This window comes from Diospyros lotus, chromosome 4 (assembly GCF_014633365.1).
Source record: "Diospyros lotus cultivar Yz01 chromosome 4, ASM1463336v1, whole genome shotgun sequence".
Classification (NCBI taxonomy): Eukaryota; Viridiplantae; Streptophyta; class Magnoliopsida; order Ericales; family Ebenaceae; genus Diospyros; species Diospyros lotus.
This window is the reverse complement of record NC_068341.1, coordinates 4,257,982-4,276,541: the sequence shown is the minus strand read 5'-3', so window position 1 is coordinate 4,276,541 and position 18,560 is coordinate 4,257,982. Positions and strand designations below refer to the sequence as shown.

Sequence of the window (18,560 nt, the reverse complement as noted above, 5' to 3'; positions counted from 1 at the left end):
TCTTCACCAACTTCACCTCTCTCTCTCTCTCTGTCTTCTCCTATTCCTTGCTTGCATGATTCACCAAACGGTGACCCGTTCAACTCCACTCCAGAACTAATTCTCCATATCCTGTCAATGATCTTTTCATCATCCTTGTCTTCATCGATCCTTCAGCCATGACTCCTCTCTCTCTCCTCGTCCACTTCCTTGCTCTCCTCTCTCTCCTCTCCCCCTCCCTCTCCCAATCTGGTCGAGGTAGTCAATTCTCCATCTGTGTGTGTGTGTGTGTTCTATTGATCAATTGGATATGTGTTGAGATTATGAGATAACAGGGGCTTGAATTTGAGGTTTTATTTCTTGCATATGCACGATCAGCCGGCTCAGCTTTGTTCCTGTTATGTTGATGCATTCAACGTGTTGTTTTATTGAACATATATTGATGACGAGCCCGCAGTGGCTTTAATATGATGTTTCCTTGCTCGAATACGTATTTTCTCTGTACTCTATTGATGCATTCAAATTGATATTCTCTTGGACATGCCTCAATTATGAATTCGCAATGTCTTGAATATGATATTTCATTACTTGAATGTGTATTCGTTTCCTTTTTTCCTTTTTTTTTTTTTAAAATTTGGTGGTATATTTGCGAATGATATCTGTCTGTTTGATTTTAGAGACGCTGATTGACTGCGGCGCAGCGACAACGACTGTGGACGGAGGCCGACAATGGCTTCCAGACGCCGGCTTCGTCACCTGCCGGGAGTCAGAAAAACCTAACCATCCCCGTTCTCTCCCCGCTGCTGTCCACCGTCCGATCATTTCCATTACAAGGTAATCTTCGCCGGAAATTCTGCTACACCGTGCCGGCGTACCGCACCATGAAGTACCTGGTAAGGACGACCTACTTCTATGGTGGGATCAACGGCCAGGATTTGCCTCCGGTGTTCGATCAGATGGTGGACGGGACGTTTTGGAGAGTGGTGAACACCACAGAGGACTATATGCAGGGCCTGTCTTCGTATTATGAAGGGGTTTTCCTTGCTAGAGGAAAATCGTTAAGCGTGTGTATCGCTGCCAATACCTATACCAATTCTGACCCGTTTATATCCGCCTTAGAGGTTGTGCTTTTGGCCGATTCGCTATATAATTCAACCGATTTTGGAGCATATGCTCTGAGCTTGTTTGCAAGGCACAGTTTTGGGAACAGTGGACCGGTCATTAGGTGAGTTATCTTTCATCCGTATGTAAATTTGTCAATTTCAGCCTGATGTTCCGTTTTGTACTGGAATTTGGGATTGGTCAATCTGCCTAAATTGTTTTGATAATTTAGCATACTTTTCTTTTTTGGGTGATTGATTTGTTTAATCAAATTACCCAAATTCAGTTGGATATTTTAGTGAAATTAACAGCTTTGGATGATAGCTGGTTAGCAGTTAGCTAAGTGTAACCCTTACACGATCATTTCTCGACTCATCTATGATGATTACTTGTAGTTTTGCTTGGATGGACTAAAGGAGTATAGCAGTTCAATACTGAATATATATATCCTTCATGGCCTTTTGTATTCATGCTCAGAGCTGCAGAGAACTTCTAAATTGCATCTTTTTATGTGCTTAAAATTTATGTACGTTCTCATTCACAGACATCAACATGAAAAAGTTTAGGCCTCACTTTTAAGTTTAAAAAGAGCAGAAAGATAGGAAGAGAAAAAGAACCCACTGTTGCTTTATTAGCTGCCATTACTTGTATTTTACATCTGCAAAACCAAAATGACCTTTTGATTTAACCTAGACAATACCTCAACTGTTAGCAAGAGTTTTCTAACAGCTTAGCAAATATCTAACTGCCTCAAATTTCATGTTATTCTAACTCATAACAAACACGGGCCTCTTTGTACAGATTGTATGAAGATTAATGTTGTTCTTCATTTGGACATTGGCTAACATTGACTATTTTGAAACACTAGATATCCAGATGATTTATTTGATCGTTTTTGGGAGCCATTTGGAGTAAATAATTCTACCGTTGCAAGGAGTAGAAATGTTCCTGTTTCTGGATTCTGGAATCTTCCCCCTTCAAAGATATTCCAGACAGAATTGTCAACTACCCAACCTGGACCTCTGGAGTTACCGTGGCCTCCATTCTATCTTCCAAACTCCACGTACTACATTGCTCTTTACTTTGCTGATGCACGTGATTCATCATCAGGAAGCTCCAGGGTGTTCACAATAAGCGTCAATGATGTAATTTATTACCATGATCTGACTGTGACTTCAGATGGTGTCATGGTTTTTGCAAACCAGTGGCCCCTTGCTGGAATTACAAAGCTAATTCTGACTCCTGCCACTGGGTCAACAACTGGACCCTTGATTAATGCAGCAGAGGCTTTTCAGGTGCTTAATCTTGGAGGAAGAACTCTTACACGAGATGGTTTGTTTTCTAAAACCCATGATCCCATCTTAATTTCCTCTGCAAACAACTTGGTGCCTTTTCCAAGAAAACCATGCATCTTTTCCTCTGTTTGAACATTTCATCTATATGTTAGGTCACATCTTGGATATGACACTATCATGTAAAGGTGGAAGACTTACTGGAGAGAAAAAGAAATAAAGATGAAACTTTTATATTTTAAGAAATGATTAGTCAAAAAATGTGATCATATTGAACCAAGGTCAGTCGAATCTGCTGGTTGTTTAGTATCATTATTTCTTTGTGTGGAATAGGTTTTGTATCTAAGCCTTGGCTATGTCTCATTCTAGTAGTATTCTATCATTTTAATGTCTGAATGGATTAGAATATTACCATGTGGACTCAATGCCCTCTTAGTTTCCATTTGGCAGAGAGAACTGGTCGAAGAAAGAGGGAAGGATATGGGATACAATGGATGGAATGTCCCTCATTTAATTGGAAGGGACGAAAAAGGGTTGAAAAGAAGCTGAGCTCGAATAGTTGCAGGGGGGTGGGGGTGAACCTTTTATGCATTTCCCTTCCAAATTAAACAACTAAAACCTTTATTCCATCTATTTTCTGCTGACCCAAGTAAGTGTAGGAAAGATAATACATTTTCCCTTCCTTCTACTACCTATGCTTCTCTACCTTATCCTTCCTTCATTTTATCTCCCTGTCACCAAATAAACCTGTGGACAATTGGCCTGTATTTGGCCAGGATAAGACAGATTTCACATCTCTCATGTCGTGCCAAGCTTTTCCTTTATTTGGATTTTCTTTATTATCCTATGAATTACTTAGTTTTATACATTGTGATCTTTACATGGCAATTGCATCTGTTGTTGCAGTAACTGCTTTGGAACAAGTAAAGAATAGTTTCCAGAACCCCCCACTTGATTGGAATGGTGATCCTTGTTTTCCTGATCAGTATTATTCATGGACTGGAGTTACATGTTCTGAAGGACCTCGCATTCGTGTAGTTGCCTTGTGAGTTTCTAGATTTGTGACTAAACAAGTAAAAGTTTGTTAGCTATGCATCATTTCATACTGCATTCTTTTCGGTTTTACTTAACAATTAGTCAATTTTCCTCTTGTTAACAGAAACCTTACAAGCATGGGTCTCTCAGGATCACTCTCACCTACACTTGCCAACTTAACTGCATTGAGTGACATGTATGCCCACAATTTTTTTTAACCTTGGACTTGAGTTACGGGGATGTATTTATTGACAATCTTATTCAATCAACAGCTGGCTTGGAAACAACAGCTTGTCAGGAACTATACCTGATCTTAGTCCTTTGAAGAGATTAACTACATTGTAAGTTAATGAGTTTCTATTCTATTTTCTTCTTATTCTTGATTCCTTGAGTTTAGAATTAGCAAGATGAGTGCCCTGTGAAGTGGTATCTCGTTAATCACCAACTGGGTGGAAAAATGAGAAATTTATTCAATAACCTAAGATTTGCAATTTATACCCTCTTGTATCAGGACAACTCAGATTTTGTGTTTTTCTATAGTTCCATAGGTGTAACTGCATGCTTATTTAAGTTGTAAGAACTGGGACTCATACAAATTCTTTTGCATGGGGTATGTGCTTTCCCTAACTAGTCTTTTTATTTTTTTACGGTATTAGACATTTGGAAGACAATCAGCTTAGCAAAGAGATTCCCACATCACTTGGAAACATTGACAGCTTGCGTGAACTGTAAGTTCTACTTCTGCAAGACAATTAAACAATCATGTCTATTTGTGTTGTCACCATATATTGCATAGCTTTCTTTGTTATGTTGCACTTTGCATCATTATATCTGACCTGCTTGTTCTCTAGCATGCTCGCACAAACTTCTTATCATTTTTGGCTCTGAAACTGAGGTAATTTAAAGCATTGATTTGAGCACGTTTCATTCTTGTTATATGCGGTTTAAGCTCTTGGTTTTTGCATATGGATAGTTCAAGTCTAATGTTATTTCAAGGATAATTGTGAGTTTATTTGAACTCTTAAAGCTGATTTAATCTACTTAGTTTTCCCACTGCATACCTATTTTTAAAAAAAATTCAATTAAAAGCTTTATTTCAATTTTTTTTGCTCGCATTCTCAGCATACAATAGCTTTCCCATGGCGCTAGTAGGAAAGCAACAGAAAGCTATTCAACTAAGCGCTTATGGTTCCTCCTTTCCTCCTATCTTTCTAATGTTTGTATGCTACATAGAAACTTAGGGACTGTTTACCTGGGGAAAACTAGAGTAGTTTTCCAGAAAATATCTCTACAGAGATAGAAAATGGGAAACTTTTTTTTTTTCTAAATTGGAGAATAGAAAATAAGTTTTCTATTTTCTAAAATTGTACTAGACGTTAGAAAATATCTTAAAGATATTCTATAGGGAAAACATTTTTTTTCTTTCTAATTTGAGCCCCACTTTGAATCCTATCAACAATAAATTTTTTTCCCTTTTGCTTATCTTTTTCCTAGTGTTTCATTCGCGCCAGCCCGTCCACTCACCACACCTTCCTCTCCATTTCCCCGCACCCTTTGCCATTACGACGGCAAGCGCAACCAGCCTCTTCTCTTACCATCCTAATCCCTGCCACTGCAATGGTGCCTTTTGCCACTGCAATAGCAAGCACCATCAGCGCCCTCTTCCTCTCCACTTGCCGTCCTCATCCCTTGACCAGCACCACCGTGCCTCCCTCTATCATTGCGATTGCGACAATTCCTCTCTCCATCAGGACACCTTGACTATTCACCTCTCCCTTTGCCGTCGATCTCTACATCTCTTCTTCTACATGATTTTGAATACATTCTCTCATTTTCTGAATCTAAGTCTGATTTTATATTTAAAAGAAATGAACGTGCTTTTCATTTTCTGTAGAAATAGAAACATGGAAACAGAGATGAAAACTAGATGGAAAACAGAAAACATTGTCAACAAGTAAACAGCCCCTTAGATTCCTAGAGTTCCTGTCTTTGGCATGTTGGTGAAATTACACCTGCAATATGCATACTCCAAATAGAGGTGCATAGTTGGTTTGGCGAAAATAGACTATGATTTAAGAATATGGACTTGCTTTGTTATATTTATCTGCAAATGAACTAGCTGAAGACTTAAATTTATCAATGATTATAAACCCCAAGAAGATATGAAAGGATGTTTGTAATGTCTCTGCAAGAGAACAAAGGCATGTAAATAAACTTTCACCTAAAAGTTAATTTGGGCTATTGATATTCAAAAAACATAAAATCTTTGTTCATGATTAGAAGTTTAAAGAGGGCATCCCCAATGCACGAGGTTCCTTGATTTTTGAGGGTCAGGGGAAGGTTGCCCTTAACCTTACCCTTATTTTCCAAAGAAGCTATTTCTACAACTAGAACCCCTGACTTTCTAGTCATAAAGGAGCAATCTTACCATTGCTATCAGGGATCACTTTCCATGATTAGGAGTTTAAAAGGGAAAAAATTTAAAAATCAAAAGTTTATCCCAGTAGCATGCCACTTATGCCTGGAGGAGAACATTCTATGTGCTGAAAGGTGCCCCCTAGACATTTCATTTCAACAGAATTTGGTTTCATATTTTTTATGAGTCTTATTTGATCATGCGTTAGTTGTTGTATTGTGAAAAGTTGTAAGAATGAAGGAATTTTTCTGTTCTAATTTCCTACTGAAATTCATTGTCCGAACATCATTATATACAAATACAATAGCTTAATTCTAGCAGCTAATCACGTGATATACAAGGCGAATAATAAACTTCCTTAATTAGGAAGATTCCTACCTAAATAAGTCTTCATTAGTTGCCGTGATCAAGGTTACAATCCCATAATTTGCGCTAACACTCCCCCTCAAGTGGAGCATGAATATCAAGCATGCTCAACTTGCCTATCAGCTCTTGAAACATATTTTTGCCCAACGGTTTAGTGAACACGTCGGCTAGTTGTAGATAAGATGGGATGAACTTTGTTACTATTTGCCTTTCTTGAATCTTCTCTCTTACAACATAACAATCAATTTCTATATGTTTAGTACACTCATGATATACTGGATTAGCAGCAATGTGTAAAGCAGTTTGATTGTCACAAAACAGATGAGTAGGTTTTAATAAGACATGAAGATCCTTGAATATATACTTGAGTCATGTAAGTTCACAAGTTGCAACAGCCATAGACCCATATTCAGCCTTAACAGACGATCTTGAGACAGTTTTTTGTTTTCTTGTTTTCCAAGATATTAAAGAATCTCCAAAGCAATATACAGTAACCTGACGTAGATCGTCTTGTCATGGGACAGTTTGCCCATTTTGCATCACAATAGGCTCTTAATTCTAGTGAACTATCTACTACAAAAAATAAACCAAGACCAGGGTTATTATTTTAAGTATTTTACAACCTGCAGTGCTGCATCCCAGTGTGGTTTTCTCGGCTCATGCATGAATTGGCTTAGAATATTGATCGAGTACATGATGTTTGGCCTGGTAATAGTTAGATAAATCAACCTGCCACGTCTTCTATTGCGAGCAAGATCATGAAGTAAATCTCCTGTATCAGTTGTCAACTTGAGATTTTGTTCCATGGGAAACTCACGAGGTTGAGCTCTAAGAAACCCTACATCATCCAGTATTTCTAGTGTACATTTGCGCTGAGATATAGCAATGCCATTTTTTTATCTTGCAACTTCCAAGCCCAAAAAATATTTTAAAGAACCAAGATCCTTGATATGAAAGTGAGTGTGAAGAAAGTGCTTGAGTTCTTCAATGGCCTTAGCATTGTTTCCTGTAATAATCATATCATCTACATAAAGTAGAATTATAGTTATAGTAGAGACTTTTTAAGTACAAAGAGAGAGTGATCTGCTTTGGATTAAATGAACCTAGCTTTCTGCACAGCTTGAGTAAATTTAAAAAACTAGTTCTTGGGTGCTTGTTTAAGCCCATAGAGAGATTTGTGCAGTCGACAAACCCGATTCTCCCCCTATTAACAGAGCCCAGGAGGTGGAGTCATATACACATTTTCATCCAATTCACCATGCAGGAAAGCATTGTGAACATCTATCTGGAAAAGAGGCCAGTGGCGCACTGCAAGAGTAAGGAGGCAACGAACAATGGTAATTTTTGCAACTAGAGCAAAAGTTTCATGATAATCAATCCCAGCCTGCTGTATGAATTCTTTAGCCACTAGACGAGCCTTGTATCGCTCTATGGATCCATTTGACTTATATTTAATGCGAAACACCCACTTGCATCCTATGGGTCGATGATTGGAAGGTAAAGGAACCAAGGACCACGTCTTTTGTTGTTGTAAAGCATGGAGCTCATGTGCAATAGTGTCACGCCAATTGGGATCTTGAATGGCCTGCTCATAAGAAGTGGGTTCGACAATACTAGAAATGGTGTTAACAAAGTGATGGTGTGTATGAGACAATTGATGATAAGAAATAACACTGGAGAGAGGATAGTGAGTACCTTTCTTGGAAGAATGTGACTGACCCTTGGTGATAGGATGAGGCGAGGCTTGCACATTTGCACAATGAAAATCTCGGAGCAAAACAGATGGCTGACGAACTCAAGTGTTGCGTTGCAAAGAGGGATTAGAGTGAGTGTCGTCTATGGGAGCCGAAGGTGGCGGGACAGGAGATGGTGGTTGGATTGACATGTCAGTGGGAACGTGCTGAGTTTGTAAGGAAGAATCATGGGATGGTGGAGGGTGGACAACAGGTGGCAAGGCAAGCAAGGTGGTATCAAAATTAGGACATGTGGATTCGAGTGTGGTAGCGTTGGATCGAGGTGGACGGGTGTTTTGGTAAGGAAATGTAAATTCATGGAAAACCACATCCCGACTAGTGAAAAATTGGTGAGTTTCTGTGTTAATAAGCGGTAAGCCTTTTGGCCAGTTGGGTACCCAACAAAAATACAACGTCTAGCTCGAGGAAGAAATTTTCCTGCAAGATGGACAATGGTTGCATAACAAAGACATCCAAAGACTCTTAAGTGGGAGTAAGAAAGTGGATGACCATATAATAACTCATAGGGTGTTCAGTTGTGCAAGATGGAAGATGGTAGTCGATTAATGATATAGGCAGCTGTTAAAATACTCTCTCCAAAAAGAATTAGACAAGTGAGAGTGATAAAGCAAGGCTCTAGCAACATTAAGTAAATGACGATGTTTACGTTCAACCACACCATTTTGTTGTGGTGTGTGTGGACTAGAGCTTTAAAAAATAATGCCTAGGTCTGCAAAGTAAGATTTAGGAGAGGTAAATTCCAGCCCATTATTTCTTCGAACATGCTTAATTGGATAATGAAATTGTGTGTGAGCAAAGGCTAGGAATTGTTTTAACAAACCCTGTGTTTTAGACTTAGACTTCATTAAAAAAACCCAAGTAAAGCATGTGTAATCATCCATAATTGTCAAAAAATAATGAGCACCTGAGGAAGGGGTTTTATGGGGACCCCATATATCACAATGAATGAGTTCAAAAAAAGTTTTGGTATGAATTGAACTAGATGGAAACTTCAATCTTGATTGTTTGGCCAAAGGGCACACATCACATACAAGAGAGGAATCATGAGTAAAACTAGAAACAGTTTTGGACAAAATTTCAGAAGGAAGAGTTGAGGGATGGCCCATTCTATAGTGCCAGAGAGGAGCAGACTTGATCGGAACTTGAGAAATAACTGGGGGGGTTGTCTTGGATCGGGAGAGACATAGCAAGTAGTACAAGCCTTTATATTTTCTTCCCAGGCCAATCATCCTCTTCGAAGCTAGGTCTTGCAAGACACAAAAGAAAGAAAAAAAATGAGTTAGAGCATCGTAAGGCACGAGTTAATTGGTTGATAGATAGGAGGTTAACATGAAATGAATGAGCACACAAAATATCATTAACATGTAAGGTTGGAGATAATTGTATTGAACCAACACTTGTGATGGGTGCATTAGATCCATCAGGAAGTTGCACATGAGATAAAGGTGAAGGACAAATGGGCATGGAAAGGGAATTAACAATGTGATTAGTAGCTCCACTGTCAAGGATCCAAAAGCAACAGATTTATGTGATATAGTAAAGGAGCCAGGAAAAAGTTTTTTACCAGTAAAATTGGCAAACACAAGAGCATTGCTTTGACGAAGCAAGGATTTGAGCTGGGACAATTTCTCGGCAGTCAACATATCAAAAGAGGAATTGAAAAGAGAATTCCCATTAGTAAGATTAGCTTAGGCTCCACGTCAATTTGGAGGGAGAACTATTTTTCCATGTAGTTTATTTCCAACCGGAAACCCATTCAAATAAAAACAGCGGTCCACAATATGAGTGGTGCCGTCACAATAGGTACAGTGTAAGGGCTTGCGATTCTCCGGCTCGCTATTTCCATTCCTGCCAAATTGGGTGGTCCCTATATGATTTGTGGTTTTTACATGCAAAGCATGGAATTGATCTGACACAGTGTTTCTAGCAATACCCCGTTGTTTTTCTTCCTCGCACAAGAGGGAATAGGCTTTCTTGACAATAGGCAATGGATCCATTAACATGATTTGTCCATGAACACTAGCATAAGAGTCGTTGAGACCTATAAGAAATGGATAAAGCTATTTGTACAGAAGGGGGGTGTACAGAAAATTTTACAAAAGACCAAATTACCCCTCTGATAAATGACCCAAAACACACTCTTTCTCCTGTGTCTCTCTCTCGCCCGCCTCGCCCTCGCCGCTTGTCGACGGCCGTCGTCCGTTGCACCTTGGTTGGTTTGGGTGTCGCTAGTTGCTAGATGTTGCAACGACGAGGCGATGCAATGAAGTTACAGCGGCGAGAACAGGCGAGGCGGGCGAGGGGAGAAAGAGAGAAATGAGTGAACAAATCGCGATATATCGCGCCTATAAAGGGTTCTGTGAACCCCTTCTGTACAAATAGCGCGATCCATAAGAAATTGACCAAGTTCAATTCGTTCATTTGCAGCTATAAGATTTTTAAGACCACCACAAGTATAAGAAAAAATAGGTCTGCATAGTTTTAATTCATCCCAAAGCATTTTTAATTTAGTATAATATTGAAAAATGCTATCCTGATTTTGCTTCAACTCCACGATTGGGCGTTGGAGTTGATAATGGTGAGAGAAGTCACCTTGAGAAACCCACTCCTAAAGATCCAACCATACCTCAGCGGGTGTCTCAACATAGAGAACACTGTTGGCCAAGTCAGGATTGAGTGAATTAAGAATCCAGGATAGAACCATGTCATTGCAACGTTGCCACAAGGCATGCCAAGGACTTGTAGGAGTTGGAGTAGGGATTGTTCCTATGAAGAAGCCTAGCTTGTTTTTAGCATTGAGGCTCATCAACATGGATTGTCGCCACATGGGGTAATTCGTACCATCCAAGACTTTTGGGACAAGAAGCATGTTTGGGTGATCAGAGGCATGGAGTAGAAGAGGGTCAAACGAATTGAAAACAGTAACTTCTTTAATTCTAGCAGCTAATCATGTGTTATATAAGGCAAATAATAAACTTCCTTAATTAGGAAGATTTCTACCTAAATAAGTTGTCATTAGTTGCCATGATCAAGGCTACAATCCCATAATTTGCGTTAACATATTGGATATGCGTTTTGTTTATATCAGATATTATGGGCTATGTACCTAGTTACTCTTCATTTCGTTAAATATTAAGAAATAATATTAGAATATGTAAAAAAATAAGTGATTACAATTTTGTACTTAATGTACAATTATTTTTTTCTCTCTAGATGACAATTTTTTTTTCTTTAATCGATTCATTTTTTCCTTAATAGATTCTATATGGACAGTTTTTTCCCAGTAATTTCTATATATATGTATGTCCAATTAATTGAAAAGTAAGAGAATTTTTTTTTGTCCAAAACTTACATGGTATCGGAGTAGTGACATGGAGAGTTGAGAGAGAGAGAGAGAGGCCAAATGGTGAAGTTCTTTCCAAGAGAAAACACTACTATCATCAGCCATTACCCATCTCCTTTATCTTCGACCACCATCGCTATAGCCACAATCGCAACTGTCATTATCGTTGTCGCCCTTAACGGCAATCACAACCATCGAAGCCACGTCGAGAGAGAAGATGTTGGCCGGTCACAGATTAAGAGACTTGTTCTCTTGGCCCTTCAAGAATAAGGGAACGATCTTGTTGTTGATGTACCTCAGGACTAGAGATGGCAAAATGGGCCCGGCCCGACGGGCTGGCCCGTTGGGGCCCGGCCCGGGACCGGGCTAGGGCTAGCAGTTTGCTGGCCCATTTAAGGCCGGGCTGATTTGGCCCGGCGGGCCAAATGGTGGCGGGCCGGGCTGGCCCGCCGGCCTGTTAATCGCCGCGTCCCACAAAACCCCCCCCCCCATCCTCAGCCTCGCCTCTCTCTCGCCCTCGCCCTAACCCTAACCCTAACCCTCGCCCTCGCCCTCGCCTTCACCCTCGTCTCGCCCTCTGTCATTCTCGCCCTCGCCCTCGTCTCGCCCTCTGTCATTCTCACCCTCGCCCCTCGCTTTCGCCCTCGCCCTCGCCCTCACCCGCCCTCTGTCTCGCTCTCGCCCTCGCTCTCGCTCTCGCCCTTGCTCGCCCTCGCCCCTGCTCGCCCTCGCCCCTGGCTCTCGCCCTCGCCCTCGTCTCGCCCTCTGTCATTCTCACCCTCGCCCTCGCCCCTCGCCCTCGCCCTCTGTCTCGCTCTCGCCCTCGCTCGCCCTCTGTCTCGCCCTCGCCCTAGCCATCGCCCTCACCCTAGCCCTCGCTCGCCCTCGCTCTCGCTCTCGCCCGCGCCCGCGCCCGCACCCTCGCCCGAGCTCGCCCTCTGCCCGCGCCCTCGCCCGCGCTCGCCCTCTGTCTCGCCCTCGCCCGCGCCAGAGCCCCTGGCCGCGGGCGACTGAGGAGCCTAAATGGCCAAATATGATATCAAAAAAAAAAAAAAATTGGCGGGCCCGTTTGGCCCGCGGGCCCGTGGCGGGCCGGGCTAGGGCCAGCAATCTGCTGGCCCGTTTTTAAGCGGGCCGATTTGGCCCGGCCCGCTTGGCCCGCGGGCCACTTGGTGGCGGGCCGGGCCGGGCCGGCCCGTTTGCCATTTCTACTCAGGACCGCCCCACCCGGCCCGTTTGCCATTTCTACTCAGGACTTACCGCATTGGAGACTACGTCAACATCAAGGTTAGCGGGGCCGTCCATAAGGGCATACCCCACAAGTTCTACCACGGTCAGATTGGCCGTGTCCGGAACGTCACCAAGCGCTCCATTGGCGTCGAAGTCAACAAGCAGGTGGGTAACAGGATAATCAAGAAGCCAAAATCCCGCCATCGTCGGAGATAAAAGGGTGCAACATAGCACCGCACTCCGACATCAAAGATGGTAGATGCAAGCAGTTGGGTGCATCATAGACGGCCATTGTAAATCTTCAAATCATCTCTCCATTTCTCTTTTCATAGCATTGAATTCCTACGACCATGTTGAGCCGAAATCCTGGAGCAATGATGCAGGATTGGGAGCCAGTGGTGCTGCACAAGTCAAGGCCCAAGTCATAGGACTTGTGGGATCCGAAGGGAGTTAGCCAGGCTTTAAGGTCTGGCCGATAGGTTTAGACAGTGAAGAAGTCTCATGTCAAGGCATTTGCCAGCATTGCAAATACCCTAAGAGGGTGATTAGCGAGGACTCGACCAAGAGTCAAGAAGAGCCAAGAGCCAGTGAGTCTCGCATCAAGGTGTTCATCAAACTCGTCAGTACCAATTAAATAAATCTACTGTTAGTGAAGACACAGGAAGTTGGAATAAATTTTATCCTCCACAAGATGGCACAAGAGAATGCCACAAAGAATAAGTATTCCGACACTAAAAACATAGCAGAGGTATTGTCAAGTAGATCTCTTAGTTACCCAATATCGAGCAACTCATTATGTTTAAAGTGATCTAAATAGACAAGTTCTTCAAAAAGAAAAAATGAAGGTGGACAAGGATTTATCGAAAACTCAGTTTGAAGATGTGAATATCAAAGCCGTGCTTTTCTAATATCTAAAGTCCGGCTTGAGGGGGCGTGTAGAAAATCATGTGATTATAATGTACTAAGTGTACAGTTATTTTTTATTTCTAGGTGACAGTTTTTCTTTTCTTAACTAATTCAGTTTTTCCTTTCTTAACTGATTCCATATGGGCGGTTTTTCTCTTATTAGCTCTCTATATATGTATGTCCAATCAAATGAAAATTGAGAGAAGTTTTTTCTGTCCAAAAACTATAGAACATTTTGAATTGTCATTATATGTTTTCTTATTGGTTTACAAATGTTAATTTAATATTGTTCTTGGCAGATCTAACACTCCCTTTCTCTTTCAGTTTCTTGCAAGGTAATAATCTAACAGGAAAGGTGCCAGAAAACCTTATAGGAAAGCCTGGATTGAACCTTAAGTGAGTGCACAGCAGTGAACATTTTCACATGTATTAACATTTTCTTTTTGGCTGATAAGTTAACATAATTATATTTCTTTGCAGGATTTCTCCTGGGAATCAATTTTTGCTACTGGATCCTTGAGTTATATCCCTTGCATCCTAAGGTACAAGTAATGTGTTTGGATCGGTGGGGAATTCCTTGTTCAGTCAACAACTGTTTAAGGTCATGGATTTCATTTTTACAAGTTCTCCAATCAACTAATCTCTGAAATGGAGTTTCCGTGCTGAACATCTGAGCTCATGCATCCTCCTCAGTGCTCTTTTGGGTTTTCAAAGTGGCTGTTCATATATAGTTTGATTCTTTCTCCATTAGGTGAGAGTTGTGATTGTGTTCTAAAGTTGTACGCCAAAGGTTGTTTATAAAAATATTTGATATATTGTAATTCTTTTTTGTTTTTTTGGTTTCCAGAATGTATTTGTAATTAACACAAACGTATCAATTTTGTCTGTTAGTACGGAGTCATCTATCTTCTCTGTCTGTTGGTAACTAACTATTTTAACCCAGTTCTAGGCTCCACATTATTGCAGTTTCTGATATTTCTGTGTAGAAGTTTGTTATATCTCTGTAAAACTCTGTTTTCATTGAATGTCAATATCATTGAGATTTGCTTTTTCACCATTTGGTGGAAATTAAAAATAAACAGAGTTAGTATTTTCCTGGTGGCATGACCTCCACCCTCATGTTATTGTGGGGGGTTAAATGAACCTAATAATTGAGAAAGAATAGAAAACTGTTGGAAAGGGGCAAAAATGGGGAAGAATTTGTTTGCAACTGTTGCCAACTTGAACACGTTCAATCTTGTTTCTTTCTATAGCCCATCTGTCTAACAATTGCAATCCATTTGTTTCCGTATCTGCTGTTGTTTGATTAAACTACATGAAAATAGCCACTTCTTTGAGTCTCCGGATTACCTATACCAAACTAACAGATTGTCTTGCAAAATCCTTTTTCCAGAGTCAATTTGGTCCTGTCAATCTTGATCTGTAAACCCATTTTCTTCTTGTGATGCATAAAACACTTAAGAAGATTAAAACTATTTGACTGGTTCTATTTTGTGGATCTCCCCATACACCCATATGATGAGATCCGGGTGATCAGAATCATGGGGGACCAGAACCATGTGGATCTCCAGGCTGTTTTGTTCTATGTCCTGGTAGTATTATGGTCATCTGATTGATATCACCTTGAAAACATATATCCAGGGGGACCCAACTTTATATTCCCAATTTCTAGGTCGTTCCTAGAAAATTAGGAAGAAAACTTCATATTTAGGTGCTAGAAGTAGACCAGATGAATCATTTGTTAACAGAATCATACAGAAATGGAAGTCGGGATTTACATTCTAGTTCATCACATATAACTCAAGCAATAATAAACACAGACATGAAAGAGGAGGAAGATAAAGTAAACTAGAATTGAACTATGAAAGAGATGAACATATTGGACAATTCTACGTGCAACCAACAAGTAGTTAATGCTTCCTCCTCACCTATCTACTCTGCCTTTCTTTAGAGAAAACAAAGGAGGCAGGGAATTGTTCTTCCCTTGTGTGCAAATTGGTACATTAACCATAGGCCTTATTCTTAGGCTGGCTGATCTTGTCCTCTCCAACCCTTTCTTAATCCTCTTGACATGTTTCTCTCTGTTTTCTGACCTTTCCTTCCCTTCCTCAATGGGGGGCAAATCACCAAGTGAGCTCGAAGAGGAAGATGATGACAGGGAAGAGGAAGTAGATGATGATGGTGACAAAGATGATGCTCGCTGTTTCTTCAACCTTAGCAATTCTTTCCATAGAACAGTGCACTTAGGTGGCCTAGGAGACGGATCATCGTCAACAAACCAACTCACCCTGCTCTCTTCCTTGTTCCCTCCTTCCCCTTCCACTTCCTCCTCGGTGTCTTTATCCTTGAGACTGATCTTGCTGAGTTTCTCCGAATGTTGCAATTCCCAACAGGGAAGTAACTTTCCCTCATAGAATAACTCATCAGCAGTTAGCATGGTTTGGCTAGTCAAAGTGCTTGAAAGAAACTCGAATTCAGCAGCACGCACTTTGTCCCGGTCAGCTCCATGCTCTGCTTCACCCGATGAGTTTGGGCTAATGGAGATGAAGTTTTCCTCATCAAGGAATTCAGAAGAGAAAGAAATCCGCGGGCTCAAGGTTGGCTCGACAGATCTGGGAATCACCTGAACAGTTTCCAGAGAAACCATTCTGGCTGTGTTGTGTCTTTGGATGCAGGGAAGAGGTGATGGTGTGGAGTTGGCTGATGAGTGGTGTTTAAAGTTTGAACATATGCATGGGATTTGTGCAGTCTTATAAAGGGGATGGAGATTCTTTACCATTCAGAATAGTCTATTCCCTGGCATTTTCAATCTCTTTGCTTTGTCATTGCCAGTAAATGCTTGGACGGTGAGATTATTAAAACCAAATGGTCTGGTGAAGCTGAAACAAGCGAGCTAAAGTTGTGTGTAGAATATGGGAACATCACATGCTCACCTTGGGAACTAAAAGACAATAGAGCACTGCTCTGAACAATAGCAATTCATAGTACTGTAGAGTTCTTGTGGGGTTCAGTCAAATTTCCAGGTTGGTATTCTAATATTATCTTGTTCCAGGACATGAAAGTGACACAAATATGTACATGTTTGTTCTTTCTGCATGCATAATATCTATATTATGAAGTATGAACTATGTGAATTGTATTTAGAACCTTTAGCATACACTGTAATTAAGTTCTGTTTTGCTGTCTTTTTGGCAAAAGAAAAAAGAGCCAGCTTGAAAAAAGTTGCATTGAAGTTTCCCATAGTTGCTAGGTAAAATATTTCTTTGTTAGTCCTTTTATAGTTGAATGTTACAGAAATAATAGTAATAATACCTTATAATATGATTGAGCCTATAATTTGGTTTCGCTTCCTAGCTCAGCTGGACCTCTATTCATCTGTTAGCAAAGCAGTTCACTGTTGTTTTGTGCAAGGAAATTGGCCTTTTAAATTTGACCCCTATAGAACTGACAGTTCAGATCAATTTATCTTTTTTTTGGTCCCCAGTGGTTTTAGGCGTTTTGCTTTATACAGGGGACAGGGAGAGAATATAGGAAAAGATTCTATTACAATAGGGTTATCTTTTAGCTTGGTGGTAATGGATTATTAATCATGGTTTAGTCAAAGAGAGAGAAGCTTTGGCAGTTTGACCCCTCTTGCTTAGATCATAATAACATGGGAGGAGCCCTAAGAATGTGGCCACATGAAATTAATTTTTGCCATGTGATATAGCCCAATTCCCCAGCTTAATCAAAGACAGAAATGCAATATACCAAAATTACCCCTTGTAGCAATTTGACTGTTTGATGGTCCTCAGTGTCAGTCTCATGCCTAAGCAGGGGTTCTTCTGTCATTTTGGGGAAAAAACTTTGATGTGGTAGATATAATTCTTGCCTAACTCCTGAATAAGCTTGATTGAAGATTTGTGCTAAATTTCCCAGTCAAAGGCAGATATGCAAGATGCCCAAATTACCCTTTGTAGGGATTTGACCGTTTGGTGGTCCAGTGTGTTGATCCCATACCCAAGGAGGGGTCCTTTTGTCATTTTGGGAATAAAAAACTTTGATGTGGCAGATATAATTTATGCCTTTAGCTCCTGAATAAGTTTGAAGATTTGTGTAGCTATTAGCTAATAGACAGCTAATCAAAATAGGGGTAAATCTTGCCCTAGTGTCTTATGTGAGCTGTGACTTGATTTTTTATGAGACACATTATCTTTAACAATTATTGGTGACCCTGCTGAGACCAATAATTAGCATGCATTATGCAAACCAAATTAAGATTAGCTCCTGTGATCTGTACATTGCTTTTATGTAATACAGATTAAATTTTGAAACTTTGTGAAGGAGACTGCCAGTTTTGAAGGTTGTAATGAGCTCATGAAATCAATTTTTGGGTGAATTATATTTGCATAAATTTTATACAGAATGATGATAGATTGATATATTAAGGAAATAAAAATACTAACATCTTTATAATCAGGGAAATAGTAGTCATATTAATTTAGATAAATATTTTGTACAAAATTCTGAATGTGGGTCACTCATCACCAACATTCATGCATTAAAAAGAGAGATCAATGTGCTAATTGCACTTGAAGTCGATTAATAGGCTAGTGGCTCCCTAATCACTGTTGTTATGTAGATTAATAGGCTGATACCCTCACTTTGTAGATTTATTAGCACAGTAGTTGTCTTGCAATCTTTGTCGGCAAATGAGATTGTAAAATTTGCAAATTACCCTTTAGGTTTTTAGATTTATCACTTAAAATTAGGTTAAAAGTTAAAAACGTTAAATCATATATGACCACTTTTTAAAAACACCTCCATTGTTAGTTTTTTTTATAATTAGGGAGAGGGCCGACTCTCGACATAGATTTTCTAAGCCCTAGAGCCCCCTTTTTAGATCCAATCCTTAGAAACCCTTTCAATTTAGGGCTCTTTCAAATTCAACGGTTAGGCCAAATCTAACTATATTAAAATATATGTACATAAATTACATATAAAGCAATGGATTAAGAAAAAATATATTAAAATTGAAAAAAGAATGGGTTGTTTATGTACATATACATATATATAATATTCTATAATAATATTTATAATAAAATTATAAGAGAATTCATATAAATAATATTTTATAATATTTTTAAATACAAAATATT

The 18,560-nt window shown here is 40.0% G+C and overlaps 1 protein-coding gene and 1 pseudogene across 1 annotated transcript; one reads left to right on the top strand and one right to left on the bottom strand.

Annotated features, from left to right (window-relative positions):
* The first annotated feature begins 1 nt into the window (after position 1).
* LOC127800636 (putative leucine-rich repeat receptor-like serine/threonine-protein kinase At2g14440) lies at positions 2-14,325 on the top strand (annotated as a pseudogene).
* Positions 14,326-15,145: 820 nt separating this feature from the next.
* On the bottom strand, positions 15,146-16,278 carry LOC127800372 (uncharacterized). Its single transcript, XM_052334951.1, has one exon. It carries the CDS (start codon positions 16,199-16,201, stop codon positions 15,347-15,349), a length of 855 nt encoding a protein of 284 aa, XP_052190911.1. The 5' UTR covers positions 16,202-16,278; the 3' UTR covers positions 15,146-15,346.
* Positions 16,279-18,560: the final 2,282 nt, after the last annotated feature.

What these genes read in the sequence shown, in the direction of transcription:
- LOC127800372 (XM_052334951.1), bottom strand. Translation starts at nt 16,201, where the DNA reads ATGGTAAAGAATCTCCATCCCCTTTATAAGACTGCACAAATCCCATGC.